The sequence below is a fragment of the Mastigoproctus giganteus genome, chromosome 14 (genome assembly GCF_048544385.1).
Source record: "Mastigoproctus giganteus isolate SK-2022 chromosome 14, ASM4854438v1, whole genome shotgun sequence".
NCBI classification, from domain to species: domain Eukaryota; kingdom Metazoa; phylum Arthropoda; class Arachnida; order Uropygi; family Thelyphonidae; genus Mastigoproctus; species Mastigoproctus giganteus.
Window position 1 is genome coordinate 21844507 of NC_143588.1, and position 22549 is coordinate 21867055.

A 22549-nucleotide genomic window follows, 5' to 3' on the forward strand; every position below is an offset into this window, starting at 1 on the left:
ATCCCACTTCAGCACACTGTGATCACTGCCACCTAGTGGTTCCTTTATCTGCAGATTCTTAATGCATGAAGAATTACTACTGATAATTAAATCAAGAGTATTTGGTCAAGATCAAGAAATGGACAAGTTTTTCTTGCCATGGAAGGCATTAGAACAGGTGGAGCAGGTAACATGCTGGGAAAAACAGTGGGTGAGCGGCAAAATCAAAGAGAGACAGGCTGATTGTTAGATCATATATCAACCAACTCTATTGCACATAAGTTGAATGTGGCTGTTTTTAAATTCTATTAAAAGATGTTCTCTTTGTTGCCGAAATTGAAATGGTGGTAAAAAAATTATATACATTTTTCCAGAATTCACCAAAAAGACAAAAAGAATGGGAAAGGTAGCAGACATGCTACAAACATCCATAACTTCAAATAGCTGTATTCAGTAAGAGTGTTTAAAGAGTGGGAGCACTGATGCACTTGTCAACAACTACTCTGCAGTGGTAATGCATTTGGAGGAAATAGGCAATGGAAAAGAGGATGATGCTGCAACATCAAAAGGCTTACTAAAGAAAATAAAGTCACACTTCTTTGCAATAAGAACCCATTTTCTCTTAGATTTTTTAAATTTATTCAAGCAGTTGTCACTGATTTTTTTTCAAAAGGAAAACATGCTGCTTAGTCAAACAAAATATAATGTAGATAGCCTTGAATGCTCTGAAAGGAATGAGGAAAATGGTACAATGGTATTCAGCTAATTCATGCAGAGAGCTATTTGAATGTTGAATGAAAAAAAAAATAATAGTAACGAATGGGCCTGGAGTACTGGGGTCCATAGTTTATAATAACATACACGTAAGTTATAATCCAGTTTAATACAAATATATATATTTGTATTAAACTGGATTATAACTTACGTGTATGTTATTAAAAAAATAATAATAATAATATAGATGAAGGAATAAAGTATTTGATAAAAAAAATTTTGTGAAAATGAAACAGAAATTGCTAAAGCTGTCTCAGTATTTGATACATTTATCTGGCCTGAAGATCTGATAATATTATCAGATGAATATTACCTGATGCTTCAGATAATATTTTGATGATCATAAAGAAACAGTTTCATTAAATTTGATGAAAGAGTGGTAAGAATTCAGAGTTATGGGGAAACATTTGAATATACAAGATCTTGGATAATAAGGACAGATTTCCAGTTTTCTTAAAACTGCTTGAAATTGTAGCATTTTACCAGCAAGTACTTCTTCATGTGAACGAGGTTTAGTCAAATAAATCTAACAAAAGGAAAGTTGAGGTCATCAGTGAATCCCTCCATACGAATGGCCTTCTCTGCAGAACTTTATTCCAGATATATCAGTGGATAAGTGGTATTTTGCAACCATGAAAAGACACACTGGAAGACATAAGAAGTCCTTATGTAAATGAACTGTAAGTGATAGTGGTGTACATTTTGAACCCATGTAAAGGAAAGGATATTTCTGTACAGCCACTCCCCGGCTCAAGTTACGGAAATTCAACTTTATGTAAGTTTTTGCCGGCCGGTGCAAACTTAAACACATCATAGAAACGTATTTTGCATCCCATAGGAATAAATGGAGGTATCATGAAAATATCGTAATGTGAACCCAATAACACATTGGTTTTTTTTTTTTTTTTTTTTTGGTAATTCGTTCCATGCCTTTGGGAGTTGAAATTTTCACTATATAACTAAGCTGTTTATCTCTCTAAAAGGTCATTTTTATAATGGAAATTGTACTACACTTTCATCGTTATCAAATGCTCCATTATAAGAATCAATTTTGAATGCTTTTGTGATATTTTTTCTAAAACACATTTCTGGAGGTCACTAACATAAAACAATAAAAACAATTTGCACTTTTCAGTTTATTGGACTTTTCTGCTAGCGCAATTTATTATAAATGGGGTAAACTTTATCTAATTGCATTTGCGATAATACCGATAACCGGAATTCTGTGGGTTTTTACGTTACGGTATTAGGGTGAAATGAGTTCCCCTTCACTGAAATCTTCAGTTGTATAGAAAACATAAATAAATTTTCAGAATCTTCTCTTCATTCCTATTTATTTATTACAATGGTGAAGGAAAAGGGACCAATGGAAAGTGCTGGTAGTGCTAGGAAACAAAACAAAATTGATTTAGAAATAAATTAAGAAGTACGAAACAGGACAAAGTTTGTCATCTATTGCACAGAATTAGGTCTCGCTGCTTCAACAATGAATACTATTTTAAGAGACAGTGTGATATAAAAGAATATGTTAAAGGATCAACGCATTTAAATCAACAGTGATCACAAAACAGCGTTCGGGTGCTATATTGAAGATGGAAAAGCTATTAATAATATGGAAGGAAAATCAGATTCAGAAGCGAGTACCCCCCCCCCCCCGAGCCCAATGACCATTCAAGCAAAAGCAAGAAGTATTTATGAAGATATTAAGGATAAGCACGGTGAACCTGTTTGTGGCAAGTAACAAGTTTGTGGCAAGCATTGGGTGGTTTAATAGGTTCAAGCATCGTGCTGGTTTCCAAAACAAAGTATGCAGTGAAGTCGCCAGTGTCGATTCTGCAGCTGCACAGAAATTTTATGATGTGTTGGAAAAAAGCCTTTCTAAATCTCCACAGCCCTCAAATCCTGCAGCGGCGTGCTTATCAGCTGGATAGTTAATTCTGGCAACAATGCTCAAAAGGTAAAACTTGCTGACGTTATGCTTATCTCCTCTCTCTTTTTGTAATTTTATAGTTTTTAAATTTGTGAAATTTTGTACACTTTTGTAATTTTTTTCTGTGCATGAGATAAAAAATTGAATAAATAATTCTATTTACATGTTCATCGAACATTTGTTTTTTGCTTCAATAAAATTTGCAAGTGCTGTATAAGCATTTAGAGAAATTCCGACTTACATAGAGTTCTGCAGAATACAACTCTTAAGTAATTCGAGGAGTGGCTGTATAAGTATATGTAAATTGTAGTAAGAACTAAAGAATGTATTACTTTTGTTTCTTCATAACATTTAACATTCTTTTTAAAACATCACCTATAAAAGTATTTATATAAATTAGACCGATACTATGAGTGAGTAAAATTTTTTTGCCGGTAGTATATTTAAGCTTTGTTTCTGGAGCCCTGATTAAGTAGTTAACTTACAAAAATAGTTTAATTTAGTTAGTTAACTAGTTAGAACTAATAAAATTTAGTTAGTTAACTTACTAGTTAACTGGTTAATAACTAGTTACCTATTTAGTTAACTTAAGTTAGTTAATTTGTAAGATAAGTAACTAGTTTAACTAGTAAGTAGTTAACTTACCAGTTAGTTAAATAGTAAGTAGTTAACATACTAGTTAGTTAACTAGTAAGTAGTTAACTAAGTTAGTAACTAATTTAGTAATATAAATAAGTTGATTAACTTAGTTAACTAATTAGCTTAGTAGTTAGTTAACTAGTTACTAATTAAGTAGTAACTTAGTTAACTTAGTTATAATGGTTGATAGTTAATTAACTAGTAAGTTAATAATTATAATAGTTATTGCATTACTAGTAAGTTAACATTAGTTAATTATAACTATTAGTCAATATATGGCCTCCGTAGCCAGGTCAGGAGCGGGAGTGCAGTAGCACATGCTCTTTGAGTAGACTGGGGTTTGAGCCCCTGACTGCTAAATATGGTCCATCTGCCAACCTGCACTGGACCAGCTTGGCAGATTATGGTCCATTTCCCTCAGCATGAATTGTTGAGGAGGCTTCCATCCTGCAGTGGGTTGATAATGGCTGCAGTTTATTTTTTTATTAGTTAATATCTTATAAGATATTGATTTATAATATCTTTTCAGATATTAGTTAATATCTTATAAGATATTAACTTTTATCTTATAAGATATTAATGACTAATAGTTATTAATTAGTTATTATCTAACTAGCTATTAATTAGTTAATGTTAAGTAACATCAATTAACTTTAATTTAATGTTAGTTATTATTTTTAACTATTATAACTATTAGTTAATATCTTATAACCATAACTTAACACCTTATAGGATATTAACTGATAGTTACATTACATAAATAAATAAACTAATTGATCATCAGTATTGTTGAAATGTCATGATACAGTCCAGGTGCATTATAAGCCAGTGCAACTTATGCCCCATTAAACACCCATAATGTGCGCGCGTGCACACACACACACACACTGATTGCTCATGTGCAAATGCAAGATGCCACAATTTACTCCTCAAATAGGAGTAATTGACATTACTCCTCAAATAGGAGTAATTGACATTACCCCCTAAAAGGCCTGCAAACATATTTATAATTGTGTCTGATGTGGTATTTGAATAGGATGTGACCCAACTGAATGTAGGGGTGTCTGGATATTAATGGTAGGCAATGGATATCCAGATATTTACATAATAAATAAAATATCCACAAGTAAACTAATTGTACAGTGAAGGTGACACAGGGAAGCAAAGAAGATATTTCCATTATTATAGTTACTACAGTTGACATGTGAGCACAAATATCTTAATAATATTGATATCAGATTAAATACTGAATATAGAAATTTACTATTTTTATTAATAAAAAATTGTCAAAATTGAGTACTTTTTATAGTTAGGGAAAGATGTCACGTGGTTGTTTTTTTTTTTTGGCTGGTGCAGCATAAGCTATAGGCTTTCTTGACACCGTGTGGCCATTACTAATACTTTTATTTTTATTTTTTTTTTATGTGAACCCCAAACACGAGAGGTGTTAGAACTTATATTACTTAGTACCGTGCTTGGGTTGGAGGTTGAGAAGACGAAAGGAGATATTTGTTGACATTGGACTTGAACTTCTGTAAATTGTAATTTTCCGGAAATACATATGAAGGAAGGTTGTTCCAGAAAACGGCAGCTGAATGAATAAATGAGGAAGATGAAAAGTTGGTTCTGTAGGTTTGAAGTTGGACAGTAAATGGATGTTGGCTGGTGGCGGCACGTGTTCGGACTGTTTTGAAAGAGAGAGCAGGAATTATAGAAGAAAATTCAGAAGAACAGTGCCCATGGAAGTATCTGTAGAAGAGGCATACAGCAAAAACAGTATGTCTATGAGAAAGCGAGTGGAGAGACTCTGTTAGAGATGAATCATTAATTAACCTAACTGCCCTCTTCTGAATTTCTTCTCTCAGGTTTCTCTCAAGAAACCTGAGAGAGGTTTTGGGGGCACCACCCCAGATGTGCGAACAATATTCCATGGCAGGGTGGATTTGCGATTTATACAGAGTGAGCAGCTGTTTGGAAGAAAAGTAACGCCGAGAGCGAAAGAGAAAACCAAGTTTTTTAGATGCAGAGGAAGCAATATTTGTAATGTGCTTGTGCCAAGAGAGATTAGAAGTCAGGGTAATCCCCAAAAGAGATTTATCATTTTGCCTAGAAATCGGAGTGTCACTAAAGATAAGCATAGGAGCAGAAGAATCCTTTTTGCGAGATATAAGACAGGACTGAGTTTTAGAAGGATTGAAATCAACTAAGTTGTCTTTGCCCCACTGGAGCATTACCTGAAGATTGGCATTTAAGGAATTGGTAGCAGATTTTCGAGAAGTTGAAGCTGATTGAGCAGGACAAGTTTTCTCAAAATGGAAAGTGGAATGCAATGTGCTATCATTGGCAGAACTATGGATAGGATTTCCAGTCAATGGAAGAAAGTCATTAATATACAAGAGGAAAAGAGTAGGGGGAAGATCTGAACCTTGGGCAACACTGGCATTAGTGGAGAAGTTAGAAGACAGAGAGCCATCTACCATCACCCTCAGTGAGCGATTGGAGAGAAAACTGGATAACCAATTACTAAAAACAGTTGGCAAACCATAAGATGGAAGCTTGTTTAGAAGACCTTTATGACAAACACGATCAAAAGCCTTTGAGATGTCAAGAGCAACTATTTGTGTTTCACCAAACCTTTCCATTGAATTAGTCCATAAATGGGTAACATAAGCCAGAATATCACCAGTGGATCGACACTAACGGAATCCATACTGGCGATCGTTGATCAGTCAGAAGGTTTCTATGTAGTTTAAGAGTTGGCGGTTAATTGATTTCTCCATTACTTTAGAAAGAGTAATTACAATGGGACGATAATTGGATGGGAGGGATTTGTCACCGTTTTTATGAACTGGCTGGATATGAGCAAATTTCCAAGGAGAAGGAAAAACACCTTTGGAATAAGAAAGTGAAAAAAAGGCGGCAAAGAATAGGAGTAAGTTCAGGAACACAGGTTTTGAGAACAAGTGGAGAAATACCATCAGGACCTGGAGCTTTATTAGCATCAAGATTCATCAAAATCCTTCTGATATCCTTTTGACGGAAGACCACAGGAGGCAATACTAGTATTAGTTATGGCCCTGGAGGTGGTTGTCTTTTTTTCTTTGTATATCAACCGATACTTGAGGGCCTGCAACTTGAGGAAAGACTCTTTTTTACTGAACATGTAAAATATCTGAAGAATAAAATAAGATTATTGTACACCAAGCTCTGAAGGGTTATATGGACCGATTGGAGTATAAAAGGAAGAGCGTTAAATTTGTTTTATCAATGCTTATTTACCCCAATTGTGACCTATGCCTCAGGGGCTTGGGTACATAGGATAGGAAATGTAATGGTTCAGAAGTACTTGGTTCGGGCTCAGAGATTTGCATTATTAGGAGTCACTAGAGCATGTATAACTGTTTCCGCCGAAGCATTGCAGGTGGTAGCAGGGAGGATGCCAGCACCATACGAAGTGTTATTAAAAGGCCTAATTTTCCTCACGAAGAACAATGTGAGGGAAACTATATTAGGCATTATGTCTTGTCCAAGTGAAGATTATGTATAATCTAGAAATAGTAGTAGTAGTAGTGGCACATGATGCAAGAAAGCAAGTGTAGGAGCTTATGCAGCATCAGCCAAAAAAAAAAAAAAAAAAATCACACCATTCCCTCCAAATGCCTGTCCAGTTTCTCCTTAAATTTATTTAACCTATCAACTTCCACAACGACAGATGGAAGTTTGTTCCAGCAATTAACCACCCGCTGGCTAAAGGCAAATTTCCGCACATCTATTCTACATCTGTCCTTTCTTAATTTGAACTTATGTTCCCGTAGGTTGGTAATCTGAACAAGTGGAAGGATCCCATCAGAATTCAGCGTGCTCAACCCATTCAAGGCCTTATAGACCTCAATCAGATCACCGCGCAGGTGCCTAGTCTCAAGCCACTGCAATTTGCAGAACTTAAGCCTCTCTTGGTAAGAGAATCCCTTCATTCCCCTCACCAATCGTGTTGCTCTTCTCTGTACACGCTCAAGCAAATCTATATCCTTCCTAAAATGAGGCCTCCAGACCTGTATGCAGTACTCAAGGTGTGGCCTGACCATTGCCTTATACAGAGGGACAATCACCTCCTTTTCCCTGCTAGCAAAATTCCTATATATCATTGACAAAACCCCATGACCCGCCCTAGCAGCCTGTCTGCACTGCTCAGAAAACTTCATATCTGACTGCACAATTACTCCCAGGTCTTTTTCATTTTCTACCACCTTAAGTGTAGTACCACACAGTTGGTACGTTTCTCTGGGGTTACTTCTACCCATATGCAGTACTTTGCATTTGTCAAGGTTGAACTTCAGTTGCCACTTCTTAGCCCATCTGCCCAAATTATCTAGATCCTGTTGCAGAAGCACACTGCCATTACTGTCATTAACAACCCTGCCAACCTTTGTGTCATCTGCAAACTTCGACATTAAGCCTGATATACCTTCATCAATATCATTGATAAATACACAAAACAACAGTGGACCCAACACCGAACCCTGTGGGACTCCACTAATAACATTACTCCACGAAGAGCAGCACCCATTGATTACCACCCTCTGTCTTCTCCCACTTAACCATCCTTTTATCCATTGTAGCAACTTACCCTTAATACCATTCTGCTCCAATTTGTACAGTAGTCTTCCATGCGCAACAGTGTCAAAAGCTTTCCTGAAATCCAAGTATATGATATCAAAATTATTTTTTGCATCCAGTTCCTTTGTGACCACATCATAATAACCAATCAAATTTGTCAGACAAGACTTTCACTTAACAAACCCATGCTGTGTTTGAATTATTGCTGCAGTCTTGTCTAGATGATCCTGCAATGCATCTTTAACCAGCGACTCCATTATTTTACCCAGAACAGAAGTTAAACTAACTGGTCTGTAATTACTCGTGTCACCCTTCGATCCACCTTTGTGAATTGGGGACACATTTGCACATCTCCAGTCCATGGGAACCTCCCCTGAGTCCAAGGATACTCTCATAATTATGGCTAAGGGTTTGCTTAGTTGCTTTGCCGCCTCCTTTAAAATAACTGGATAAATCCCATCCACCCCAGGTGCCTTTCTTATGTTTAACTTCAACAATTTCTCCTCCACTTTGCTCTCAGTTATTACAAAATCATTAAGCACACTGCTACAATTTGATAACCTTCCATTTTCAAATTGTAATAATTCCTCACGTGTGAATGTAGATGCAAAATACTCATTCAGTTTGTTTGCTATCTGAGCAGGATCATCAACAGTCGAACCGTCGATGTCAAGTGGACCAATCATATTCATCCCCTTCCTTTTAGAGTTTATATAAGTAAAGAAATCCTTGCTGTTTTTCTTAGCATCTTTTGCCAAAGATTTCTCGTAATCCGCCTTCGCCTGCCGAACCTCCTTTGTGACCTGATTACAGACTAGCTTATATCTGCCACAGGCTTCCCTTTACCCCTAATGGTAGTTACCTCTTTGAGTAAATCCCACTTCAGCACACTGTGATCACTGCCACCTAGTGGTTCCTTTATCTGCAAATTCTTAATACACGAATGATCACTGCTGATAACCAGATCAAGAGTGTTACTTTCTCTGGTTGCCTCTTGAACATGCTGCTGCAGAAAACAATCATCCAATAAATCCACAAAAGTCTGACTAGTGTGTGAGTGACCAACCCACAAGTTCCAGTCAATATCTGGGAAGTTAAAATCCCCCATTATAAGACATTCTGATTTACTGGCCCACTCTATTTCTCTGTACAATTGTTCATTGTACTCATTCAAGTCATTAGGCCTATAACACACTCTTACTCTTATTTTTTCTTTCGCAGTGCTTATCTCACACCAAACTGACTCAACAGAGCACTGTTCATCTATATTAACTGGGTGCACTTCCTTTGATTTTGTTTTTCTTAATTAACAGCATAACACCCCCCCTCCCTTTCTGTCCTGTCTATCCTTTCTGTACACATTGTACTCCCCAAATTCCAGTTCTGCATTCCTTATATCTTTGTGACACCACGTCTCTGCTATCCCAACAGTATCCGCCTTTGATGTCTTGACCAACACTTCAAATTCATCAAATTTATTTACTATACTTCTAGCATTGGTATACATGCAAGCATACATGCTCCTATGCCTATTCCTTGTTACCCTAACACATCCCATATACCCAACTATTCCATGATGACTGCCATCCGTCCCTGAAACCCCCAACACCCCTCACTCCAGGTCGCTTCTTATTCTAATAGAAGTTGTGCAAGAATCACCTTCACCTCTGCCTGCTGTTACTGTTAAACTATTAGTCTTTGTATCCCCCCAAACTAGCAGTTTTCCGACCCACCTAACACTGCCTCGATAGCATCAGCAAATATTCTTGCACCCTTTCTATTTAAGTGTATCCCATCCCTGTAGAAGCAATCTCTCCTGTTAACAATTACAGTCCAGGCTGAAAAAAATTCTACCCCTTGAGCCTTGCACAATCTTTCCAGGGCCGAATTGATCGACAAGGCTCTCATCATGTACTCCCTCCTATCGTGTCTGGGCAGAATTGCAGACACTTTCAAATTCAACCCTATTTCACAGCTTTTTTTCAACAGTGACCTGTACTTGTTGAGTAATTCCGCCGGTCTCCTACTCTTAATATCATTAGTGCCAACGTGTACAACTATATCACTTTTTGTGCCCTTGAAAGATGATATCCGCTCTACAACGTCATCAACCTTTGCCCCTGGCAGACATACCCTGGTCCTGTTCCACCTATCCTTTTTACAAAGGATGTTCCCCGTTTCCCTGACAATAGAGTCACCAACAACTACTAGTTCCTGTGGGACCAGCGCATTCTGCCTTAGGGGTTGCCGCTGTGTTGCGTGATGACCAAGTGCAAGCTCTGGCGTTGATGTGGGCAGCTGAGAGCCTGATGGGCCCCTGAATTTAGATCTTTCGAGTGCATCCACCCTGTCCTTCAAACTCTCATATAGGCCCATAACAACGCTGAGTTGTCGCCTGATTTCCTTACACTCCTTACATCGCGCACACACAAAGACATCCCCCATGGCAATATCATGTTCCGTTCCAGAGAGTTCGGCAAACATTTCACAAGTTGCACATTTTTTTAGGCTGTGATGCGTTGGAGAATTTCTCCCCTGAGTTCTCCCCCGAGTCACAGCACTCCTGCCACTTTGTGCCCGTTGCTTTGCTGCTCTAGTCTGGGGCATGGTAGTTTAAATTAATAAAATCAATAAATTAAATGTCAATAGTATTTGAATAGAAACTATTAAATAGAAACAGTGAAGCGTATTACTATATAATTATGCGTTAGAGCTACCTAGCTACCTCAATTAAAAAATTTGAATTCCCTACCACTATATCCAAAAACAATGGCTACAAAAATGGAACGAAATAACGGTTTTACCTATCGTAAGTAAAATCCACAAAAACTCTTTATCTAAATTAAAAATAAAAAATAACCAGCGTAACTATAACTATATGACTACGTATTAAGTACAATATAAAATAACAATCATGTAACAATCAAATGATATTAAGAAAGAGAAGAAAAAGTTTCTGGTGGAAATTTTAACCTTGTGGCAGCAATCATGGGTTGCTGCTAGTAAAGGCTGGCAAACATTTTTATTTCTACCTTATGTAGATATTATAAACACTAGACAAAGGCCTTGGTAGCAGTTCGGTTTGCAAGCCACTTTTATTTTAACCGGCCATGGATTGTTGTTGTTTTGGTTTTTAGCAGCATTAGCAACTAAGGCCGTATTGCTCCGGAATATGCGGTGGTCATTCCCTGACCTTTCCGCATCCTTCGTATTTGGTGGCCATGGATTGAATCAAAAATTATTTAAATAAACTAAAGGAAAGTGGTCACTGCATATGCAGAGAAAATGAAACATCTAGGCATGTAATGCTGGAGTGTGTCAATTATGTTGATCTAAGATCAAATTTAGAGCGACAAATCGGTTTTCTCAAGGAAGATTGTCTTAGTGTCCTGTTCATAAGTAAAGAAAATATTTCATACTTTAATGAATTTGTATTTAAAGTTTTTAAAAGACGAGATATGATGATTGCAGATAGTAGTGGCTCACCTCCTCGTGGCACAGGCGGTAACTGCTTCGATTAGGACAGAAGAAAGATGTGATTCTTCTCGGAGCAGGCTAAGAACTGTTGTATTAACCTACTAACATATTTCTTTCATTATTTTAATTAACAAGTTAAAAATGTTAATCAAGAGTTCCGTCGCCATAAAAAATGTAAGATCCCAGCCACATATTTGCTTTTGCACAGGAAGTGGTGGGCTCTGGCGTCTCAAAATGGAATGTATATCAACCGAAATGTTTTCCATGAAGATTAATTACTATATTTAATAACAATTCTTATACCACGTGAAATTAATACTATAGTTTATTGACTTATAGCCCAAACCACTATACATTTAAATTGATATTTCAGGCATTTTACTGATACCCATCATCACACCATTCTGTTAGGGGTAGAAAAATAGAAGGGGTAGTACATTTGAATTGTATAACAATAATTATTAATTGTGAATTTTAAGTCTAAAGTATTTAAAGTTAAATTTCCATTCTGGTTACAATAGAAAACAGATATTAAAAATAAGTAAATACATACGGATAAAAATACATAAAGATTAAATTCTTACCTGCTGACAGATTCCTGCTTGCTGATACACTATACTGGAAAGAGGTGCAGCCAACAGTTAATTTACAGGTGTGGGATTAAGTCTGTTAACCAATGGAAAGATGCCAGGTTTTTCTATCCTGGATCCAGTGGTTCTTGGTGGAGTGAAAGCCTTGGGGTGAACTTTACTCTCATACTCTGATTATTTGTAATTGTTGTGTAGGCTGATTCTAGGGGTCTGGAGAGGGTTGTATGTGAGCTGCTCTTCTGGATATCTGGAATATTTTCTTGTTGAAAAGGTGGAAATATTGTGGGTTGAATTCAACTCCTTGCTTTCTGTTAATTGGCGAGGCTCCAAATGTTCAGGTCTCATCAATTAACAGAACACAGAGTTTAATTCAACGCACAATATTTCCACCTTTCAATTTGAATTTATGCCCCTCATCATACTTAAACACCTGAATTAGATTATCTTGCAGGTGCCAAGTTTCCAGATGCTGCAGTTTGCAGGACTGAAGCCTTTCTTGGTAAGAGCTCTCCTCATCAATCTTGTTGCCCTTCTCTGTACTTGTTCCAGCAGCTCTATGTCCTTCCTAAAATCAGGCCTTCGGACCTGTAAGCAGTACTCAAGATGTGGCTTGACCATTGCCTTATACAATGAGATATTCACGTCCTTATCCCTGCTAGAACAATTTCTGCATATCATTGACAAAAGCCCATGAGCTGCTCTGGCAGCATCTTTAAACTGCTCAGAGAACTTCATATTTGATTGCACAATTACTCCCAAGGACTTTTGCATTTTCCACTACCTTGAGCATAGTGCTAAACATTTGGTACATTGCTCTTGGTTACTGCTACCCATTTGTAGTACTTTTCATTTGTCAATGTTAAACTTCAGTTGCCATTTCTCAGCTCATCTACCTAACTTTTCTAGATCCTGTCATTATTATCATTAACATATTGTCATTAACCATCCTGCCAACCATTGTATCATCTGCATACTTGGACATTAAGCTTGATATGCCTTCATCAGTATTAGTATTAGTAACGGCCGTATGGTGCAAGAAAGCCTATGGCTTATGCTGCACCAGCCAAAAAAAAAAAAAAAAAAAAAATCCGAACAAAACAATGATAAAAACAAAAATTAAATAAATAAATAAATAATAATAATTAATAAATAAATAAAAATAATAAAATGAAATTAAAAATTAAATAAAAAGGAAATTAATCCTATCATCCTATGCGCTTCCCTTACCCGAAAGTACTATCCAGATGACCTTTGAATTTCCCCAAACTGTCGGCCTCTACCACCCATGAAGGCAACTTATTCCAGTAATTTATAACTCGCTGGCTAAAATAAAACTTCCTGCAGTCCAATCTATACATTTCCCCGCGTAACTTGAATTTATGTCCCCTAGTTCTAGCATCATTTATAATCTTGAAAATTTTGTCCTCATTCATTTTACTGATGCCTCTCAGAGCCTTAAACACCTCAATCAAATCTCCTCTAAGGTGTCTAGTTTCCAAACTCTGCAACCCACATATTCGAAGTCTTTCTTCATAAGGACGCCCTTTTGCCAATCTCACCAGGCGAGTTACCCTTCTTTGCACCCTTTCAAGAAGCTCGATGTCTTTCTTTAGGTGCGGTCTCCATACTTGAACACAGTATTCCAAGTGTGGTCTAACATAGGCCTTATATAATGGGATTATCACGTCCCTATCTCTACTTGCAAAAGTTCGATAGATCATCGATAGGACACCATGGGCCTTCCTTGCAACCTGTTTACAATGCTCAGAGAATTTCATGTCTGACCGTATCGTAACACCCAAGTCCCTTTCCTCCAGTACTGGGTTTAGTTGAACTCCACCAAGTGAATAAGTTATTTTGGGATTACTGTTTCCCAGGTGTAATACCTTACACTTTGTTGGATTAAAGCACAGCTGCCATTTTTCTGACCATTCTTGAAGTCTATCTAGGTCTCTCTGAAGAAGCTCAGCTTGACAGTGATCATTAACTACTCTACCAATTTTAACATCATCTGCAAATTTAGACATCACGCCCTCTATCCCTTCATCAATGTCGTTTATGAAAATTAAAAACAACAGTGGTCCTAATACTGATCCTTGGGGAACCCCACTTCTTACATCAACCCAATCTGAGGAATAGCCATTTATCACAACCCTCTGCCTCCTGCCCTGAAGCCATCCTTCTATCCATCTAAGGATTTTCCCAGTGATTCCAACCTGTTCCAGCTTATAAAGCAACCGCTCATGTGGGACTGAGTCAAAAGCTTTGCTGAAATCTAAATAAACAATGTCAAAATTATTCCCTAAATCCAGCTCGTGAGTGACCCTTTCGAAATAGCGAACCAGATTTGTTAAACATGATTTTCCCTTTACAAAACCATGCTGAGTATCCTTGAGAATTTCAATTCGATCCAAATGATCCTGAATTCCACCCTTGATCAATGCCTCCATATCATTGATAAATGTAGAAAACAACAATGGGCCCAACACCAAATTCTGGGGGACTCCACTAATAACATTAGTCCATGAAGAGTAGCGTCCACTGATCACAACTCTGTTTTTCCCACTCAATGATCCCTTTATCAATAGCAGCAACTTGCCCTTAATGCCACACTGTTTGAATTTATACAACAGTCTTTTGTGTCAACAGTATCAAAAGCTTTTCTGAAATCCAAGTATGTGATATCAAAAATTTTTTTTGTATCCAGTTCCTTTGTGACCACATCGTAGTATCCAATCAAATTCGTCAGACAAGACTTCCCCTTAAGCAACCCATGCAGTTTTGGACTGATGTTCCTACATTTCTTCTTTAATCAGTGACTCCATTATTTTCCCTACAACAGAAGTTAAACTAACAGGTCTGTAATTACTCCTGTCACCAGGCACCTCCGTAGCCAGGTGGGGAAGGAGCAGCAGCAGTGCGTAGGACATGCTTCTTGATTAGACCGGGGTTCGAGCCTGTCACCACCAAATACGGAGGATGCGGAAAGGTCAGGGAATGACCACTGCATATCCCGGAGCAATATGGCCTTAGTTGCTAATGCTCCTAAAAACCAAATAACAACAACAACAACTCCTGTCACCATTTGATCGCCCTTTGCAAATTGGAGATACATTTGCACATTGGCTTAATGTCCAAGTCTGCGGGGACCTCCCCTGAATTGAAGGATTCTCTTATAATTATGGCTAAGGGTTTGCTTACTTCCTTTGCTGCCTCCATTAATATAATCGGATGGATTACTTTCACCCCAAGTGTCTTTCTTATGTTTAACTTCAACAATTTCTCTTCCACTTTCCTCTCAGTTTATTACAAAATCATTTAGCTCCTTGTTAGAGTTTGATAAACTTCTTTCTCCACTTTCCTAAAAAAAATTCCTCGTGGGTGAATCTAGATGCAATATACTCATTCAGTTTATCAGTAACCTGAGCAGGATCATCAACAGTCGAATCATTGATATCAAGTGGCCCAATTTGATTCATCTCTTTCTAGTGTTTCCATCAGTAAAGAAGTCTGTGCTGTTTTTCTTTGCCTCCTTTGCCAAAGATTTCTCATAATCTGCCTTCACTTGCCTAACCTCCTTTGTGACTTGATTACAGACTAGTTTATATTTACCTTAGGCTTCTATGTTGCCTGGAAATTGATATCCCATGCATTTTTCTTCTCCACCATGATTCTTATTAGTTTGCGAGTTGCTAGTGTGTGAGTTCATCTGACATCCATTTAGGCTTAAATGTTGAACAGTATTTCTTAGTTGGTATGAAAAGCCTATTAGCTTCTATGATTAATTCTTTGAATGCTTTCCATTTATAATTGGCTGATGATAACATCATCAGTTGTTTGCACAGTACAGAATTTGATTCATCCTTTTCTAGTGTTTACATAAGTAAAGAAGTCTGTGCTGTTTTTCTTTGCATCCTTTGCAAAAGATATCTTGTAATCTACCTTTTCTTGCCTAACCTCCTATGTGACTTGATTACAGACTAGTTTATATTTAACCGATTACAGACTTGATTACAGACTAGTTTATATTTAAAGCCATAGGCTTTTGTGTTGCTTGATATTTTATATAGATCCCATTCATTTTTTTCTCTGCCATGAGTCATATTAGTTCATCTGACATCCATTTAGGCCTAAATGTTGAACAGTATTTTTTAGATGGTAGGAAAAGCCTATCAGTTTTTATGATTAATTAATTCTTTGAATGGTTTCTACTTGTAATTGGCTGATAGTAATATCATTATGTGGCCCCACTGTATAGAATTTAAAAACTGCTTGAGACCACTGTAGTCATCTTTACAAAAGCAAAAACCCTTTCCTTTACCCTTGATGGTAGTTACATCCTTAAGTAAATCCCACATTAATACACTATGAGCACTGCCACGTAGTGGTTCTTTTATCTGTAGAATCTTATTGCATGAATAATCACTGCTGATAATCAGATCAAGAGTATTACTTCCTCTGGTTACCTTTCCATCATGCTGCTGTAGAAAACAGTCGTCCGATAAATGCACAAAAGTCTTGCTAGTGTGCGAGTGACCAAACCAAAAGTTCCAGTCAATATCTGGAAAGTTAAAAATCTACCAGTATACAACATTCTTCTTTACTGGCTCACTGTATTCTTTGTACAGTTGCTTGTTGTACTTATCAGCTTCATTAGGCCTACTCTCATTTTTGTTTTCCCAGTGTTTATATCACACTAAAGGTGCTTCTGTAGCCAGGTGAGCAGGAGCAGCAGTGCATAGCACACGCTTCTTGATTAGACCGGGGTTCTAGCCCGTGACCACCAAATACGGAGGATGCGGAAAGGTCAGGGAATGACCACCGCATATACCCGGAGCAATATGGCCTTAGTTGCTAATGCTCATAAAAAACCAAATAACAACAACATATCACACTAAACTGACTCAACATTGCACTGGCTACTTATATCATCTGGATGTTACTGCCTTAGACTTTGTGTTTCTGAACTAAGTGCATAACCTGTCCACCCTCCTATTCTGTTTGCCCTTTCTTTACACATTGTACTCCCTATGTTCAAATTCTGCATCCCTTATACCTGAGTGACACCATGTCTGATATCCCAGAAATGTCTGCATTTGATGACATCTGATTGACACAATGTCTCTGATATCCCACAGTGTCTTGACCAACACTTAAAAGTAATCAAATTTATTTACTATGCTCCTAGCATTGGTGTAGATGCAAGTATACATGCATTTGTTCTTACTCTTATTTACCTAACCTAACATAGCCCCTGTATTTACTTGTTCTCTGATGGCTCCCAGTAGTTCTTGAAATCCAGCAACTTGCTTTCAAGGCTGCTGCTCATTCCAATAGAAGCAGTTCAAGAATCACTTTTACCTGTGCCTGCGACTATTGTTAATTTATTAGTCTGTGTATCACCCAAAAACGAGCAGTTTTCCCTGACCCCTGACACTGCCTAGATAGTATCAGCAAATATTCTTACTCCCTTTCTATTTAAGTGTATCCCATCTCTGTAGAAGCAGTCTCTCCTGTGAAGAAGCACAGACCACGGCAAGAAAAATTTTACCCCATGAGTTTCGCACAATCTTGCCAAGTCGATTTGGTTGACAAGGCTCTCATCATATACTCCCTCCTATCGTATCGGGGCGTTATTGCAGAGACTTTCAAATTTAGCCCTAACGTGTGACAATTTTCAATATTGCCCTGTATTTGTTAAGTTAATCTTCAGATCTCCTATTTCTATTGTACAATAATATCAGCTTTTGTGCCTTTAAAAGATATCTGCTCTACAACATCATTATCAACTTTTTCCCTGGCAGACGTACACCTTGGTCTTATTCCACCTGTCCTTTTTGCATAATATATTTCCTGTTTTCCAGATGGTAGAGTCACTGACAACAACTAGCTCCTGTATAATCAGTGAATTCTGCCATGGGGTTTTTGCAGCTGTGTTGTCTGATGATCAAGTGCAAGCTCTGGCATCGATGTGGGCAGCTGAGATCTTGATGGGCTTCTCCAATTTAAATGCTTCGAGGGCATCCACCCTGTTCTCTAAGCTCTTATAAAGGCCCAAAATAATGCTGATTTGGCACCTAATATCCTCACACTATATCGAGCACAGTAAACAGCCTGCTTGGCAATATCATGTCCCATTTCAGATAGCTCTGCAAGCATAAAATAAGCAGTACATTTCATAAAGTCTTGATTCATAGGACAAACAACCGCTCCCCCTTAATTCTCCCCTGAGTCTTGGCACTCCCGTTACCTTGAGCTCTTTGCTTCAGTTCTTTATTTAATACAGAGTTTATGTTTCTTAGTCTGTATTGCTTTGGTGTTGAAGAAATAACAAAATATTGCTCCACTGAATTTGGAATTACATGAAATACTGGAATAATAGTTGAATTTTGGAAAAGAATGCAGAAAAATATACTGAGAAAATAATTTGCAATAACTGGTATTAATTTTACTTAAATAGATTATGCACAAGGCTTTGGTGGAAAATATGGAGTTCAGGTGGACAGAAAAGACAAATCTGCTCTTGGATGGGAAGAAGTCACAAAAACAGATGCCCATCCTTCGCAGGTTGATATGAAGTGTGGTTTCGGAGGTAAATTTGGTGTTCAGACAGATAGACAAGACAAGGTAAATCATATGATTGATTTTTTTCTGTTTAGAAAGGAGTGGATATCAAAATTAAAGTTTTATATTTTAGTTCCCTGTTCCTTGTGCAGACTTACTCCGGTTAGCACTCAGGATATTTTCCTAGAAAATGAAGCGCTTAACTAAACTGCGCTATACAGAGTCATTCTGATATTGAATAAGTGTAGATGCAGCCCTTATAAAGCTTTTTCTACCTGAGAAAAATAATATACAATAATTTATGGGTATGATAAACTTAGACTAATACTGCTTGAATGGTGTTCAGCATATATCATGAATAAGTCACTTGAAGAATTAATTTTTCTTCAATCTTCCATGGGGAATGCAATATCAACCTAAATAGGGAGTCAAGAGTTCATCTGCCTTCTCTTTCGTTTCCTCTCGCAAAGTAGTTCTTGATAGCAGGAAATCATATCAAGAACACCTCTCTCTTTTCTCTTTGCTTTGCTGCTATTCAGGGTCATTCTCTCTGAACTGGTCCATGATTTGGAAGATCATGGCAATACTACTACTTATTGAGAAATTCTGTGGTGAGGTTTCTCACTGGTATTTCCTCCTCTGCATCAGGATTGTCAGGGTCGTTAGTTTCACTCTGTATGCACTGCTTTGCCAATCATGAAGTTGATTGTTAGTAAGACTTACCATGAGACTGCAGTAATTCATCAACATCGTGCACATCTACATTTCTTCATTCCCGCTTCACTGGTTAGTTCATTGTTTTTGATGACTGGTTCCTTGTGACATCCTATAAAGTTGTTGCACGTTTCTGGCCATAGCTTCTTTGAACTCCATTCATGAAGTTTTGAGTCTCTTCATGCCAGGTTGCTGTGATATTGTCTATAGCATTCACGACATTGTATTTTTTACAAAATTGCCTGATGAACTGTTTATTGTCACCATCTGTTTCCTCTACGGGCTGTCCGAATGTGCAGCCAAGGTAGTAGGCCTTAATTTGATATCACTCCTTGATTATTGGTTGGAGTAATGAAATGGTGCTGGGTGGAAGGTAAACCATTTCTACAGGAATTCAGGTCCAAAGGGTGTCTAGATTCTCGGGGTGGCCTAGGGCATTATTCAGCACCAACAATTGAGCACCTTGTGAATACCCTTGGTTCAAGGTTGTGCTCATCACAATAGTGCTTTACTACAGAGCAAAAATATGAGAAAAAAACCACTGCTGGAAAATATCAATTGTCACTCAGGCCTTCTTGTTTGATTTCCAAATCACTGGGAGATGTAATTTTGAAAATCCTTTCATAGTGGTATTTCCAAATAACTCGTGGTGTTTACAAATAATTCACAAGCATCAGCTTTAACTTAAAGTCATATTGAATTTTTCCCTCTAATAAGAGGGTTAATTTGTCTTTTTGAACCCTGAATCCAGATGCGCATTTCTCTTCTTGGGAGATGAAATTACAAGATAGCATTCTTTTTCAAAAAATGTGTTTCATTGACATTGAAGAAAATCTTGGGTGGGTAATTATCACGCTTGATGATGACTTTCAGAGTCACAAGAATTCTTGGGCCGTCTTTGTGTCCATGCTAGCAGCTTAATCAGAAATATGTATGCTGTAGTGGTTAATGCACCATTTGAATCTATCAAACCAACCTCTGCTGGCTGTGAATGTTTCTTCTTCTTCCTGAAGGTGTCTGAAGATGCTCCTTGCCTTTTTCATTAATATCAGTTGACTTACAGGAATGTTCCATTGTGTTTGTTTGTTTCTCCACTCAAACTAAGCCATCTTTCTTCAAGCAAATGGCTTCTTGAAGGAGTTCCCTTCATTGCAGACAACTTTGAGATCGTCGTTGCTGAAGCTTTATCTTCTTTTCATTTTTGATAATTGTCCTAATTGTGGATGTAGCCAAGTTCAAAGAAGCACTTACATCTACCTGACACTCATCAGCTTTCAATTTCCTCAACACTTGCAGTTTTACATTCAAGGAAATGCTTTTCCTCGCCATCTCAGATGCACTATCAGCATTTGAAGTTGTAGGCCATTTTCAAACATGATGGGTAATAAAATAGAACTGATGCCTAAATAAGAATGTGTAACACATGTGACTGTGGCAGAACTTGAAGTAAGAGAAGACTGAGAGGAGAGCATTGGTTGGCTGTGAGTGAGTACCTACATATGTATGTATGAAGTGCTCTGATTTGGCTACATGAATGATTCGATTGTTTCGGCCTTAATCCACTGCTGTGTTGCAGCTAAGGGCAACCGGTTGGATGCACTTGAACAACTGGAAATTTTAAAATTGACCAAAATGTTAATATTGTTAACATACTTTTTATGTATATATTGACTTTTTTATGAATAAAAAAACCATAACTAATGAATAAAAATATATGTACTATCATCATCATACATTATTTAGTGTACAAATTTTTGTAATTTCTTTTAATTTCTAGTAAAAAAATTGAATTTCATAATTTGCAAGAGCGCCATAATAAAACAGAGCTAAAAGGAGTAACACTAACCGGGTTATGGCTGTCTTTAATTTTCAGAATTTCTAAACCTATTACAATATATTGTATGGTATAGATATTTATTTATATAATTCTAAATATCATTTATTACACAGGATGTTTCAAAAGTATGTGCAAAAAATTCTGGTAAGTATTCGAGGATCCAAAATAAGGAAAAAAAGTCATATAAACCTGTCTTCTGAATGGTTATGGAGCTATGGCTATTTGAATTAAAAACGAAATAAGAATAAATAAGGAAAAAAAAATTAAGAATATGCGGACATGTACCTACTGAAATTTCTATTCTTATTAGGCATATATCTGCATATTCTTATTATTTTTTAAGTAATTCTTGATGTATAAACATCTTTGGCAGCACCTACTAAATTTCGGATGGTAGAAAAACCAAATTTTCATGATTTTGTGACACAGAAGTGATGTTATTTGACCTAATTTCCATTTCATAACAGAAAAACGGAGTCAGGAGAGGAGGTTGTGCAAAGGATCATGGGTGGTGATCTGGATGTGATAGTGCAAAGGATCATGGAAGGTGATGTTGCAGATGAGCTACTAAATTTTGGACCGTAGTAAAATCATTTTTGTTACGATTTTGTGATACAGAAATGACGTCATTTGATGTCATTTCCATTTCATAACAAAGAAAAGCGGAATTGGGAGAGATTGTGCAGAGGATCATGGGAGGTGATCTTGGATGTGCTCAGAGCTGGCATAAACCAGCTAGCTGCAGAAAAACATTGTGATTCGGGGCATACCATTTGGGTGGTTTTGGGCTAACCATTGCCACTGTGGCAGAAACCTTTTGGTAACCAGAGAAATGGATATCTTGCAAAGTTTAAAGTAAAGTAAAGCATTTAAAGCAAAGGATCATGGGAGGTGATCTTGGATATACTCAGAGCTGGCATAAACCAGCTGATTATGGAAAAACACTTATGATTCGGGGCATACCACATAGGTGGCTTTGAGTTAACCATTGCCACCCATGGCAGAAACCTTTCGGTAACTAGAGAAATGGATATCTTGAGGGCAGTGATCTTGGATGTGCTCAGAGCTAGCATAAACCAGCTCTGAGCTGCTGTAATGCCTTCATTACATGCGCTTCAGCCTTACTAGTTGAAGCGCATGTAATGTAGACATTACAGTACTCGTCTGTATTACTGAAGCAGTTGTATATTTCCATCGAGGCAAATAATGAATGTTTTTCTGCTACCAGCTGGGCCAGTCAAGAATATTTGAATCGGTTCACAATTGGGAGATAACAGACTCCAAATTACATGTATGAGTAGAATCTTTTGCTTGTCATTGGCCATTCTCATTAAGTTGCAGAAGTCTCCATTGGTCATCAAGTTTTTGTGTTTCTTTGCAATTGCACTGAGTCGGTTGAGCATAGCGAGCTTTAGATCCTCATTCATG

At 37.4% G+C, this 22549-nt stretch overlaps 1 protein-coding gene across 2 annotated transcripts in view; it reads left to right on the forward strand.

The window, feature by feature from the left end:
- Positions 1–22549, forward strand: part of Cortactin (cortactin) — a 312424-nt gene that overhangs the window by 123134 nt on the left and 166741 nt on the right. For both annotated transcript variants that reach the window (XR_016547902.1, XM_090388922.1), the window contains exon 8: positions 18467–18633. Coding sequence is in view for 1 of the 2 variants with exons in the window: in XM_090388922.1 (XP_090245048.1) it covers positions 18467–18633 (167 nt within the window). In the remaining variant the exon portion in view is untranslated. The remainder of the gene's footprint in view (positions 1–18466; positions 18634–22549) is intronic.